Raw genomic sequence first — 14,131 nt, 5'->3', positions numbered from 1 at the left:
CCCTGAGGGAGAATGGCTTGTGGAAGAGAAAAAGAAAACCGCCTAATTAACAGAAGTTAACTGCCCCATCAGATAGGAATAGAATACACCCCCCCATTTCCAACCTAAGACAAAGCGTGAGAATCCATCCCCATGTCTTATACTGACTGCAACATGCAAACTTCAGAAAATCTTTCTAAAGTTATGTCTGTTTGTTAATTGTGAAAAGGCAGGCTTCCAAAATGTCTGTCCAAAGATATCAAAGATATATCTAGAACAAGATATATTTTGTGTTTTTATGCTCATAAGTATTGAATTTCAAGTATGGGAAAAGTTCAATATTTGAAATTTTTCATACAATATTCCTCCTTCTTCTATGTGTACTTCAGAGGTTTTTCCACCTTGTACATAGTTTTTATGAAATACCATCCATTGTATCATTAGCATTTTGAAATTAAACATTCCAAAGAAAAACATCATGCTTTGAATGCCCTTTTAAATTCTTAGTAAAATCTTTAAAATCTTAGTAAAATTACTCTAAGTAATGGGGCAAGAGTTTGTTTATTCCTTTTGGTGGTATTCTCCAGGCTATGGATGAAAGCAATGCATGTTGAAGTAGTGCTGATTTCAAGAGGTAGAAAATACAGTAGAATAGTCTATTTTATACTGTTTCCTTTAAAATTCAGAAAACAACAGTTCAAAGATTGACAGATCTAGTAAAAGCTTGCAACCACTGTATTTGTACAGGATCATGGCAAAAAATTGTTTTTATCCTAACAAAATTCTAATTCAAATAAAATTTTAACAAGAAAGAATATGGAAAATAGATTGAAAGTAAACCATAAAATTCAGTAATTGCTCATTTGATACAAAATTGAGTCACTCTGGATCATGTAACATTTATTTTCATGACAGATGTTTAATAGTTCTTTATTTGGGTAACACTGTAAATTGAAAAACTACTTCCAAATTAATTAAAACCAGTCCTAACAACTTGACAATGTAATTTGGATTGGTGGTAGAGAAGCAGTAGGTGCTTAAAGAAAATTTAAGGAAATTTCCTTGCAGGAAGTGTTTTTTGAAGGAAAGAGGAATTTTTACCCAATCCAGCAGCTAAGCACCACACAGCTGCTTATTCACTCCCCCAACAGTGGGATCAGGAGAGAATGAGAAGGATAAAAGCAAGAAGATATATGCATTGAGATAAAAAGAGTTTAATAGGAAAAGCAAAAGCTGCACACAATAGCAAAACAAACGAGGGAATTCATTCACCGTTTCCCAGGTTTTCAACCATCTCCAGGAAGCAGGGCTCCATTGTGTAAAAATGACTTGGGAAGGCAAATGCCATAACTTGGAACATTTTCCCCTTCCTTCTCCCCCTCCCCAGCTCTAAGTAGTGAGCATGACATCCTATGATATGGTCAGTTGAGGTCACCTGTGTCCCCAGCTGTGTCCCCTCCCACCTTCTTGTCCACCCCCAGCCTCCTCACTGAGAGAGTGATGTGAAGAGAAAAAAAGGCTTTGGCTCTGGCAACCACTTCTAAGCAATAACGAAAACATCCCTGTTTTATCCCAGCTCTGTTCGTCACAAATCCTAAACAGCCCTATACTAGTCACTGTGAAGAGAATTTACTCTATCTCAGCCAAAATCAGTCCAAGGGGACAGAAAAGAGTGCAAGTGAAGCCAAGTAATAGCTGGCATATTAGATGCTGTGGTATGTGGAGTGCCATATCTGTACCATATACCATAAAAGATAGTACTTAAGGAGTAATTCCACTCTCAGATTCAAAGTGTTCTTGATTAAAGACCAATCAGACTGCTCCAAGAGGAAAATGCCCATTCTGATTTATCTGGAGAAATACAGACACAAATATGAGGGAAAGTCTAATTTTTGATTAAAATACAGAAATCTTGGATCAGATGTTGAATTAAACAAAACTGGTGTTTCAGTGGTAAAAGACAGTAATGAAAGAGAAAAATAAGGCTAGAAACAGGGCAGAGATTAAAAAATGCATAAATAAATAATTGAATAGAAGAAAAAAACAGTAGGGAGTAGAGGTGAAAAAATCCAGATGCTCTTCTAAATAGGACAAGAGAAGTTGTTTTTTTTGTAATGATAATAACTGAACTCTTCATCTGCTTTGAATGACTCCCATTTGGATGCTTCTTTATTGCCTTTACATTTTGTATTAACAGTCCTATGTTAACATACGCTGTGTGCTAAAGTTAGAAGTGGGCTCACAGTTACAACTGCTTTACCCTTCCTTAATCAATTTGACCCCATGTGTCTCTTGAGAGAACCATCAGAGCACACAGTAAGGCAAGACATGTCTTTCATGGCTGTCTCCATGCATGTAGCAAAGGCCCCTTCAGTTACCACCACAAAAGAAAAGATTCAAGTAAGACAAGTGAGGGCAATGGACTCATTAAGGGAAGTACTGGTGATCTTCTGGCAGAGATCCAAAGAGATCCAAAGGAATGGGGATTAAAATACCCATATGCTTGCTCAGCCTGTGTGGTTTGGCTGGCATGAAAGCAAAATAACAAGCTCATCCCTTAGGAAGAGAGGACAAGACATTAGGCAAAGCAGTTGAGGGTCATTTGGCATTCCAGAAATGGGGATAAAGGCACAGTGTAATGGTCCAGTAAGTCTGACTGGAGGCCAGAGCCAGGAATCCTGATTGGCTGTTGTAGCTCACCCTGTGGCCAAAGGCTAGTGGTTCCATCTTCCTGTCTCTTTGTCTTCACATCAGAAAATGTGGGGGATGATATTAAAAATTTTGGCAGGTATTTTCTGATACTTAATTTAGTAACATTTTGAAAAAGACAGATGTACCTGGAAACATTAAATTTGTTTAACCATCTTGTTTGTACATTAGAAATCCTTGTGTGTACAACTATTACACTCAGACAGCAAGTTTACACTGTAATTAATTTCATAAAGCCAGCAGTATGAGCATTTCCAAACAATACAGAGAACAAAAGCTACACATTCCTTGGAACTGGTCCCTGAAGTCCTTTGTGTGGGGATGGATAGACAGAGAGAGACAGATATTTGTGGGCATAATGGAAAAACCCTGAGAGAGACTTTATATTATCTATAATAATATAACCTTGCTCTAGTAATAACAAATGACCATTCTTAAATCCTCTGATTTGGGTGGTAAAGTGGAGAAAAAGAAGGAGGAGGAAAAATATGATTTAATAGAATCAGTCTGCACACAGGTTTGCCAATGGAGACTGAGAAAGTTCGCTGACTGGAGAAGACTTAGTCAAGGTGGAGTACACCCCTCCAAATGTATTTACTCCTTAGAAGCAGCAGAGTGACCAAACATGAGGCTGAAGTGGGGACATGAGGTGGAGACACAGGGAATGAGGTGGTGCATGCTCTACAGCCACTGATGGCTCTACAGCCATCATTTGTTATGATACAAATTTCTTCTTTAATTTCTTTTTTCTTCCTCCCACCCTTTACTTTTATTCTTTCCTGTACCCCCTCTTTTTTCTGTTTTTGCCTATTTCTCTGTCTGAGCCTGGCGGAGCTGCAGGAAAGCAGTACTCATGAGAGAGGCTCATTGAACTAATTTCACAGGGGAGGGCTCTGTGTATGGATTAGAGAGTGGCTAATGGGGCATTACAAATACTGAGGGTCATGTCTCATTGCCATGGCGAGCCAGATTTCTTCACATGAACTGGGTGCATTTGTGTCTAGGAAGAGGCTTTTAGCTTTAATGTACGCTAAACTTTCTTCCTCCATGATACTGGACTTGGTTGCTCTAAAAGCTGTACCCCAGGCTGCTGTCAATCAGCACTAACTACAATTCATCCAACCCCCTAAGATGCAAGTTTTTCAGGGTGGTGTTTTCATTACAGGTTCTTAACTGCGGCTCATCTCCTGCTGATACTGCACAAAACCTGCCAAAAGCCTTCTTTTGTAGATAGAAATGAATCTTGATTGGTTTCCAAACATTCTGTCAGGAAATTGTACACAGCGTATAAGCTCTAAAAAGCAAGGTGGTTCTTTTTTTCCATTAGCATTTCAGTACAGGCTACTTTTATCCACATATGGTTTAGTTTTTTGAAAAAAAAAATTCAAATATTTCAAATTCAGTACAGCTGAATGCCTCCTTTTTTATTGCTTAGCATGAAGAGTAATCAGAAAGAGAAATAAGTGGGACTAGCAGTTTTTGTACAATTTGCATTTTTTAAAATTGTTTTCTGTCTAAATAAAGGTGTTGATGTTGTATAGTTCCTATTCAACTCAATATGTTCATGTGCAATTTTAAATAGTAACGTTAATGTCAGTAGGATAGTATCTCAATCCCTCACTGCTCAATAACCTCCAATATACAACATCTTTGTCTCCTCTTCTTTCCCCAGCACTGCAGTGACAACACCCACCATTGCCAATCAGATATGAATATAGTAGGTGCTTGGAAGAGAGGTTACACTGGAAAGAATGTTGTGGTCACCATCCTGGATGACGGCATTGAAAGAAACCACCCAGACTTGATGCAAAATTATGTGAGTGTCCACAGAAGCCCAGATTTCCTGCTTTGTTATTACTGAAAAATAATTTGCTGCTTCTAGAAAGATGGAGAAAAGAGGAGGGAAGGGGGAAGAATCATACAAGTGTTTCCTCAAATGTTAACACCAATGGGTGGAAGGAAAACAGGTTTTGATAATATGCATTGTTTTAGTTAAGACTGTGTTTCATCTGAATGTATTTAATATCTGGATGCTTCTTGTAGCTGAGTCCTGAATTTCTGAAGAACTGGAACCGATTACTGGATATTTTTTGTCTCTTCTGCAATTTTTTTTTAATATCTTCACACTTTCAGAACTTAGAAATGGAATACACTGCTTTTCAGTTAACACACACAGATGAATTCCATATTTGGCCAATACATTAGTCAGTGAGAGAGAAGCTTTTCTCAAAGACAGTAATTTTACAGTAATCCTTCAATGCATTAATTTTTAAAGCTGTTTATTATACTGCTAGAAACAATATGAAAGGAAGATATATGACCTTTCATGATTCACTCAGTTAAGAACAGGTATAGAATATTCTGAAAGAATATTCTTTCTAATAACTCTCTTAACTCTACTGAGTCCCCTCACAATTTGTGATAGAGCTGCATCCATTGTTTTCTATGTTCTGTGTCTCAATTTGCCTAACAAGATTTCTGTTTGCTTGTGGTTCACCATGTTTAGATGACTGATTTAATCTGTCTTGGAAGCTGATAACATAAGGAGAATCTTCTTCTCTAGTGGGTTAGTTCCTGTGTTGGTGTCAGAGTTTGAAGCTGTTCAGAGCATGAGGTCCACATTTTGCTGGAGTGATTTGTCCTATCTTTTGGAAGTAGGCATTAGTTGAAGGCATGTAACTGTGAGGACCTTATTATTTGTGTAAAATAGAGTGTTCAAGGTGTACTTCTACGCAGAGTAATAAAAGAAGCAAATATATTTGGATTGAGCTGGAGTGGTGAAGATGACCAGTGCAAGGCATGCACGTATCCTAATTCCCATTACAAATGTAGATCTTGTTAAAGAGCCCTAAACAAAGGCTTCTTGCCAGCAACTTTACTTCTTGATAGAGCATTAAGAGATTGTGACAAAAACATCTTTAACGACCCATTAGAAACCACAATGGTGTCCACAGCTTAAAGCCACTTATTTTAAATTAGCCATATCTACATATGTATCCTTCCCTATGGTACATGTGGAACTCAGCTTGGAGGATGTGAAAACAACTGGGGGGCAATTGCCTAATTTGTCAATGTATGTTTGATCCTATCACATGACACATCTTTCATTTTAATATCTTATATTATTTAAATAAAGCAGATAAAATTTTACCTCCTCAGTGAATGACCCAGATTGTATCAGTACTGCCCTACCACTGAATTGAAAGCAACAATTTCTATCCTTACTGCTCCTCTCTCCCTTTCCTGGTGCCAGCTTGGAATTTGGGAAATTCCATATATTTGATCATAAATATGTTCTATATCTCAGATTATAGGTGATGGGGCTGCAAATAGGAATATTTGAGGCTAATGTGTAACTGGTTTTGAACAAACAATAGTTTAAGAATTGCTGCTTTCCATGTCAGCACACTGCATGTCACTGCATCAATTAATGAGAGCCATACAAACCAGCAGCTGTTCATTCTATGAACTCTTTTTAGCTGTAAGACCCATGACAAATATGGAACAAAAAGACAGATATCTTGCAGATATTTGAAACAGTTGTACTCTCAAGGAAATGGGGAAGCAGTTTGTGTTGCTTTCCAAGATGTAATTTTATAACAATATTCTTAAGAAAATTATATTATTCTTATTTCTTGAAACAATGTCTGAAATTTCAGTCACAGTCATGAAGATAAATTTTTGAATCTTAAAACATTCAGCAAAATCTCAGTTTTGAGAATGAACTCTCCTAACTTCCTAAAGGTTTGTAGAAGAGAAGTAGTCTTCTCATTAAATGAAACACCATTTTCTATTTCCTCCCTAGTGCTGGACCTGTACTTTTTCAGAGCATTTTTTATCCTTATGTGTTTTCCAAAATTAAAATAAAATATATAATTCCTGTATATAATGCTGCCTTAAAAGACAGTCACCATAAAACCACAGGAATATTAAGTTAGCTTATTTACTCTTTTGTAGGAACCTGCTAATGAATGTATAGGTCACAGGAGTAGATGGCTAATTAATTAGCAACTGGTTTTTTTCTTCTGTTGGATACAGGATTCGCAAGCCAGTTTTGATGTAAATGGAAATGATTTTGACCCTATGCCTCGATATGATGCCAGCAACGAGAACAAGTAAGGCACTATGACACCCTTCACATTTCCAATCTAAGCCACCAGACAAAAAGTACCAATTAGCCTATGAAACTCTACAAAACTTTATTCCTCATTAAACAGAATGATATGCATTAAAATCTTTGTGAAATACATGTTTTTGTCTTTTCCATGCACACATATGACTCTTTGAAATCATTTGAACCTATCTGAAAACACATAAAAATTCTTCTGAGAGTTCTGGGCATGTGAAACGAACCATTTTCAATCCCATTAGGAGGCAGAATGTATGGGATGACTTGCTTTTCTTAAATATAATTTCATTGAATTATTAGCCTGTTATTATGTGTTACAACTGTCCTAGTTTCTGAGTCTCTTGAACTTTGTAGAATTTTTTAATTGAAGTAGGCAAATTAGTGGAGATTGTTGGTTTTTTTCCCCCTGCAACAATGTGATGGAGATAAAGTGATGGAGATTTTTCATTTGGAGTTAGATAAAAACACAGAAGTGGGAATTCTGGCAGGTTATATCTGTGTCAGATGACTAGTTGGAGATATCTCAATGAATGACATATTTCCCCTTCAGAGTTCTGCTTTCTGATATTTCTCATTCCATCTTGCTCTTTAGATGTGTCATAGTTAAGGCTTGGAGAAAATCAGGGAGGACACTTCACCTCAGGAAGTGGGCCACCTTTCTGCTCAGTGGATATTTGAGGGCAGTTATTTGTTGGTAACATTTTATTAGCTAGGTACTTGGCAGAAAGAAACACCTTTCTGTGGAATTGCATCTTTTGAAGGAAGGAGAATACGCTTGTTGTCAATATGTTAACTATACATTTTGTTTTCTTGAGGTTTGGGTTCTTGTTTTTTTTGGGTTTTTTTTTTAATTGTGAAAAGCATTTAATGCTTTCTGCCCACAGAAAAGAAACTACAAAGGTTGAAACCTTGTCCTTTACACAACTAAAATGCTTTGGGGGTTGTGTTGTTTCTTTCCTGCAAACAAATTTTGTCCAGAAGAATGCAGCAGGTGAAAGCTGGGAGTCAGCTACAAAACTTAACGTTGATTAAACTGCAGAAACAAGTTGGAGCAACGTTGGATCACACTTAGATGGGAGAATCCTCTCCTTGTCAAAACCTTCTTCATAAAGGCAGGAAAAGCTGTTACATCATAATAGGACAGGCTGAAGTACAGGGCCTTGTTACTTGCCCTCTGCAAATACTCTTCAGCTGAGCTGCTGTGTTTGCATCACAGCACATCCCTCTCTTCTGCTGTCCAGCACACACCTATACCTACACACACTTCAGGGATACATCCTGCCTCATCTGGGAGAAGATGTACCTCTTCTTGCACTTGGGGTATAACAAGGGTACACTTGGAGACTTTGAAATTTCAGTGGACTTTCAAGGACTTCTGGGTGCAGCAAGAAGCCACATACCTTTACCTGTGAAGTTGAATCTTTTTCTTTGGCTGAGAAGAACTGAAGTTACTTTCTTACAAAGCATGTCCAGAAAACGGAGTCTGCTTTCTGTTTTATTAGTAGTTAAAGTTTTATACAGGATATAAATTTGGACTGCTTCTTTTATGTCCTAGAGCCTAGAGGGTTTTAGTTTTCATACCCTGCCTCCCTCTTAGGTACTTTCACTGCCCAGCTTCCAGGATTCTGCAGTGAAATGTGGGTGATAGGAAGGCAGAAGCTGTGCTGTACTGAGCTTTGTCAGTGTTATCAGGAGGAGTGTCAGTGTAGAGTCAGCTTTTGGACACCAAGGATACATGAAGCATGTTTTCAGTGCAGGATTATTTGGCAGCCTAAGCTCTTCTAAGGACTTAGAGGCTCTATGTTTCCAGTTGGCAGACACACAAAGCGTGGTAATCAGCAGCTAACTACCTTCAGTGTTTGCTGCTCTTGCCTTTTTTTCCTAGTTGTCCCTAGACTAAACAAAGAGTTAAACTACTGCATGGTTACTGAAAAGCATTACTAATAGCCTGTCTATATTTTTTGTATCTAAAATACCTTCAGAAATTGGGGCAGGAATTCAGATTGTCCAGCATACATGGCCATTTGGCACTAGATACTCAAGTTGTGTCAGAAGTCGAGCTAAACACAAGGAGAGTACATTCTGAAAGCCATGCGTTACAAAGAATTCATAATGTGTAGATCAGTTTGGTTGATTCCTACTTCCTGCGGTAGCAGCTGGACAAACAAAATTGCTTTGTAAGGATTTGTGTTTTTCAATGAAGGTGGGATGTACAAATGCGCTGTCATTTTCATGATGATGTAGTTTATTCTGCCTCATTTTATAATCCAACTTTAAGGGATGGAATGATAAAGAGCAAAAGGAATTGCTATAAAAATAAACAGGTGTCTGGGCGGCTCTGCATGCAGCTGTGAAACATCAGAGTATTGGATCTGTGTGCTAGCTTTTCACTTTTAATTAGAGTGACGACTTTCTGTTGCTGAGACTTATTGGTGAGTGAAAAGGGGCAAGAAAAAATGAACTGTAGATTACTTTAGTGTGAGTACCGGAGTGGCACTTTCTAAAATTACATTTTGGAAGTTTTATGTTAAATCTTCTACTAGCTAAGGAGAACAGGAGGGTAGGAAGAAACATTAGACTAGTATTTCAAGGCTTATAGTCAAAATGGGTGGGATGATAGTTTCTTTAACTACTATGGTATGTAGGCATACTGCCAAAAGTTTCCTTTGGTTTCTACAAATTGCCAGCAAATCACAAAGCTTCTAAACGGTACAGACTTACACTAGAGTTTCCTTTTGCTCAGAGGCAGTCAGCTGTGGATGAAGTAATTTGTGCTATGCAAGGCATCTTGTTTTGGTTTACTGCTTTATTCTTTTTTCTGTTATTCCACTGCTATTTGTTATCATCTATGTTTATAAAACTAGGCATTATCAGTCTCAGGTCCACAACAGAATGCAAATGGGATCACTGAAATAGTACTGTTCTTATTGTATAGCCTCAGGAATAAAACAGAAATGTTCATAGTATTTTTTGATTTTGACCAAACAAAAATTGCTTCTTCTGTTTCATAAGAAATTTCTTAGGGATCATATTTCAAAGCTTAGGTTTTACTATGGTGATGAGTACTTTTATAAAACAGAGGGACTTCTAAAGAAACTCCTTTAAATAATACCAGTTGACTTTAATGCAGTTCTTATTAAACTTACATAAGAAAAAGTAAAAGTGAGCTGTTATTTCTGTTTTGGAGATACTGAGTCACACTTTGGATGCCTCTTCAACATTTTTCAATGATGCATCCCACTACATAAATAATTTATTTCAATAACCTCCTAAACTGCTTTTTAATGAGTGTAAGATTTTTGAGAGACAACAATTCTTGTCATTCAAAAGTTATTAGAAACAGAATCTCTTATGTCTAAACTTTGCAATATGGGGAACTTCACAGCATTTCTCACAAACAAAAAATTGGTGAGTTGGCGAGTGTCCTGTTTGATCCAACGCACTGGCATTGTTTTACCATGGCATCCATTATGATTCATTATTACTTCCATTTGCCAGTCACATTAACATAAATGCCCAATAAGACACCAAAATCTTAATTTTCCTCACAGAGTGACAGACTGCTGGTTTATACTCTCTGCTTAGGGTGAAGGCCTGTAGTACCTCCAGAGTCATTTAATCATATTGGATACAAGATACTTGACAGGCAGATCATCTTCTATTTCTGCCTGGATAGTCAATAGAAGAAAATTGAAAGCTTTATTTTGCCTACTGTGACATTCTTCAGTGCAGATACCTGAAGTGAGCACAGCAAACACAGAGAGCCTCAAGTCTCTCACTGGTGGCTTGAAAGATCATTTCAAAAGGTTCCACAGCAGCAGCGTGACAGAAAGGAATGCTAACAACTGGGAGTATCTTTCTATGTAGTTTGAGTGCTGGTATGCACCTGTTGCTATTGATTTTAAATTTGCTGTATTGTGTCCTGCAGACAAAGCAGAAGGGAAGATAAACTATAAGGAGAAGCACTGCTGTATCTTGTGCTTTCAGTTGGAGTAAGGTATCAGCTCTTAGGTAAAGGCTTTTTTTTCAGAGGGAATCTCATTTGTGTTTGGTATTCTTCATACCCTGACTTTTCAACATGACGTTCTCCTGCCACTAGAGGCTGAAAAACCAAAAGCATGAAGTGGTGTTGTCAACTGGCTGAGTGCAGTCTGTTTAATGCCAGAAAAGCGTCTCTGATAGCACAGAAATACTCCTTAAGGGGAAGATAATTAGGCTAGAGAATTCACTTAATGTGTATATGTGTTTCAGATCAACAGAATTAAATGCTTACACTGAGTCTGGTATTGTTGATTCCAGTACCAATGACTAAATGTCAGGTGTCTAGTGTATCTCAGTGTCACTGCAAATTTCATGGACTTCAGTTAGGATTCTTAGGAAACTGCAGATTTTGGATTGTTTTCTCTAACTGGTGACATGTTCATTTGTGAAAACCAGGATCTGAACCAAGCAGTCAGAGGTCATTGGTATAAAAGCTGCAGTCAGTGACTGCAATCCTGATTTATTGTGTTTTGGTTGTATTCTGATTCTAAACTCATTGCTGTTATGGCCACATCTTATTGTACTGCAATTTTAGCAGATGTTTGTAGTGAAGTTCAGTGTGTTTCAGCTTACAGACTGAGATGCCACTTTTTGCAAGGAGCATTGTTAGTGATTTGTCAGCTAATCTCCAAGTTACAATCTAGTGACCTGTCATGGTTTAGAAATGGTATTCCACAGTTTACTGTTCTCAATAAATACTAAAGACCTTGTGTCGCTCCTTTCACTTCTTCCTGCTCCCTTACAGTGGGGCTGGAGAGGAGAATTGGAGACACAGGAGGTGAAGATCATTGGCTGAGATAACAACAGTTTACTGGGAACAGCAAAGATATCAGAAGGCCAATAAGAGAGTGTGCAAGATAGGTGAGCAATCCACATGTGATTGCTCACTGCGGAAACCAGCACCAGACCTCGCAGTCCTATGAACCAGCAGTCCCACAAACAACACCTCTTTGAACAACACTCCTCTCCCCTTCATGGCTCAAGGTGGTATCAAATAACTGGTGGCCTCATCCCTCCTGGCTGCTGCAAAAATTAACCCTCTCCTGGCCAGAACCAAGTCATGACCCAACCAAGTGCTATGGGGCATGATGGTGCATGGAGAATATCTTACTGCATGACACAATAGATCTTGCCAGTAGTTGTTGCTTGCTTGCCATAGTTAAATGTTCCAGGGTAAAATTGTAAAGATAAGGAAGATAAAATTTGCAGCTGGCAGAATTGTACTGTGATGAAGTATAATAATTTTACAGGTTCATTTGGAGCAATTTTTTCTTCACTTTCTGTTTTAACTGTTACTTAGAGTCTTTGGGTGATGTTATACAACTTGCTTATCCTTCAGATTGCTATACCTCAGGGGTAATCATCATACATGCTTCATTTCTTCTCTCTCAGGGTTGAACTGAAAGTATGTGGGTAGAATCTTTAGGCAGAAAACTTTATTTTCTTGAAAGGAAATTGTTGTAAAAACATGGAGCACAAATCGTTACTATATATTGCATTTGATAATGTTTTTCTTTTAATGCAAAACAGGTGTTTAACCTATGGGACAAGATGAGGTGTGCAATAAAACAGAACAGACAAAGTAACAGTTGATGTCTTGAAGTTCTCATGCTTTGCTATTTCAGAAGAAAATGTTTGTCCATTTGAAGTTTTCTGAAAGACTTGCTGGAAGCTGAGGACAATTAGCCAGGCTAGAGGAGGGGCACTCTCTCTTAAGTCAATTCACCTACCCATGGTAGGTACCCCTCTGGTACCTACCATGGTACCACTGGTGTTCATGATCAGTCCTTGATGACAGCATTTCATATTCACAAGGCACAAAAAATTCATTTGACTACCAGCCTTGGTTAAGTAGCCTTTTGACCCAGGTTCCAGCTTCAGTAGTGGAAAATCTTATCATGAAGGTTTTATCAGACTGCCAAAAATTGTCCTTTTGTTAAACTCTTCTAATCTGCTCACTGTGTTATCACACTGTGTTACATAGTGTTGTCTGACAACCATAAGTAGTATAATTTATAATTTTTGAGAGCCATAGAAAGAAAATTTTTGAGTAGTCATTGAAAGTGAGAGGAGTGAAACAGAAGAATAAAGAAAACACAAATTCCACTAAAATTTCAGTTGAAGTATGAAAAAATAGTATTTTTTCTATACCCTGGTATCAGTCACTGAGCAGTATTGTTTACTGCTTGACTGGTGTTTGAGGAACAGTGCTCTTCCTTTTTATGATGTATAAGACTCTCATGGTCTCAAAACATTTAATCTCAACACTTAAGGAAAGCCTTCTTTCTGTTTCTAATTACTGAAGTACCAGACAATGAGCTCACAAATAAAATTAAGTTCTGAAGCATTATGCAACTGCTTCTAGCGCTTTTATGTAAATTACTGATCGCAATGAGTCAGATATTCCTTTACAATTCAAAGTCAACAATAGGAGGGATACAAACTTTTCCGAATTCTTTTCTATCAAGAGTTAGATGTGAAAGGTTTTTTTCAGATATTCTTTTTCCCAGAGTAGTTATTTTTTTAAAGTATGTGTCTGTATTTTGAGGTTTTGAACTTAGCAGGGGAGAATTTGCAGCTACAGTAGGCTAGTCTTGATGTGGTAAAATGACAGACCGCTTTCAAGTTGCATGCATGTATATGCATACAGCTGAATAGAATTTGAGAGCACAAACACATTTTTTCTGTGCTTTCCACTTTTCAGAAAATATAGGTATGGGAGAAGGTTAAAGAGTGGATCCATGTTGATCCATGGTCATTGATTTTGCCAGATGATTTCACAGTTAGTCAGCACAGTCAAAGGTAGTGCAAAATGTTGTTCATTGAGATTTTTCAGCTGGCAGTAGTATAGCATTGATTACCCTTCTAATGTTTGTGGCATCAAGGCTGACCTCTAATTATAGGTTTGATAAAGCAATTCTGAATCCAGTATCAAAAGCTTTTAAATGGAAGCATTTTATAAATATATTATTAATGGTTGAACTTTGGCAAAGTTATGATAGAAATGAATGTCTTAATGGCATTACTAGGGGTTTTTTATAAGAAATTTTCAGATGCTGCTTTTCTTTACAAATTTAAATATGTGCATTTATAAGGTTATTGCTGCTGGCAGGTTTATTTTTATAGCCTTGATTTATATTTCTGTGATTCTGTTATTTTTCTTAAAGATATGGTAAGATTATTACCTCAGACATTTTATCCAGGTCAGATTTCTCTCTTGAAGGCGAATTGTCTTTTTTCCTTTTCCTAAAGGAAAATAATCAATATAGAGAA

At 37.4% G+C, this 14,131-nt stretch overlaps 1 protein-coding gene across 2 annotated transcripts in view; it reads left to right on the top strand.

The window, feature by feature from the left end:
• Positions 1 to 14,131, top strand: part of PCSK5 (proprotein convertase subtilisin/kexin type 5) — a 229,819-nt gene that overhangs the window by 66,378 nt on the left and 149,310 nt on the right. For both annotated transcript variants that reach the window (XM_071448591.1, XM_071448590.1), the window contains exons 4-5: positions 4,361 to 4,504; positions 6,727 to 6,803. In XM_071448591.1, the coding sequence (XP_071304692.1) occupies positions 4,361 to 4,504; positions 6,727 to 6,803 (221 nt within the window). The remainder of the gene's footprint in view (positions 1 to 4,360; positions 4,505 to 6,726; positions 6,804 to 14,131) is intronic.

The sequence above is a fragment of the Agelaius tricolor genome, unplaced genomic scaffold (assembly GCF_023055355.1).
Source record: "Agelaius tricolor isolate 1412-34295 unplaced genomic scaffold, bAgeTri1.0.p SCAF_27, whole genome shotgun sequence".
In the NCBI taxonomy this organism is placed as follows: Eukaryota; Metazoa; Chordata; class Aves; order Passeriformes; family Icteridae; genus Agelaius; species Agelaius tricolor.
Note: the sequence above shows the minus strand (reverse complement) of the source record. Positions and strands in the feature narration are given on the sequence as shown.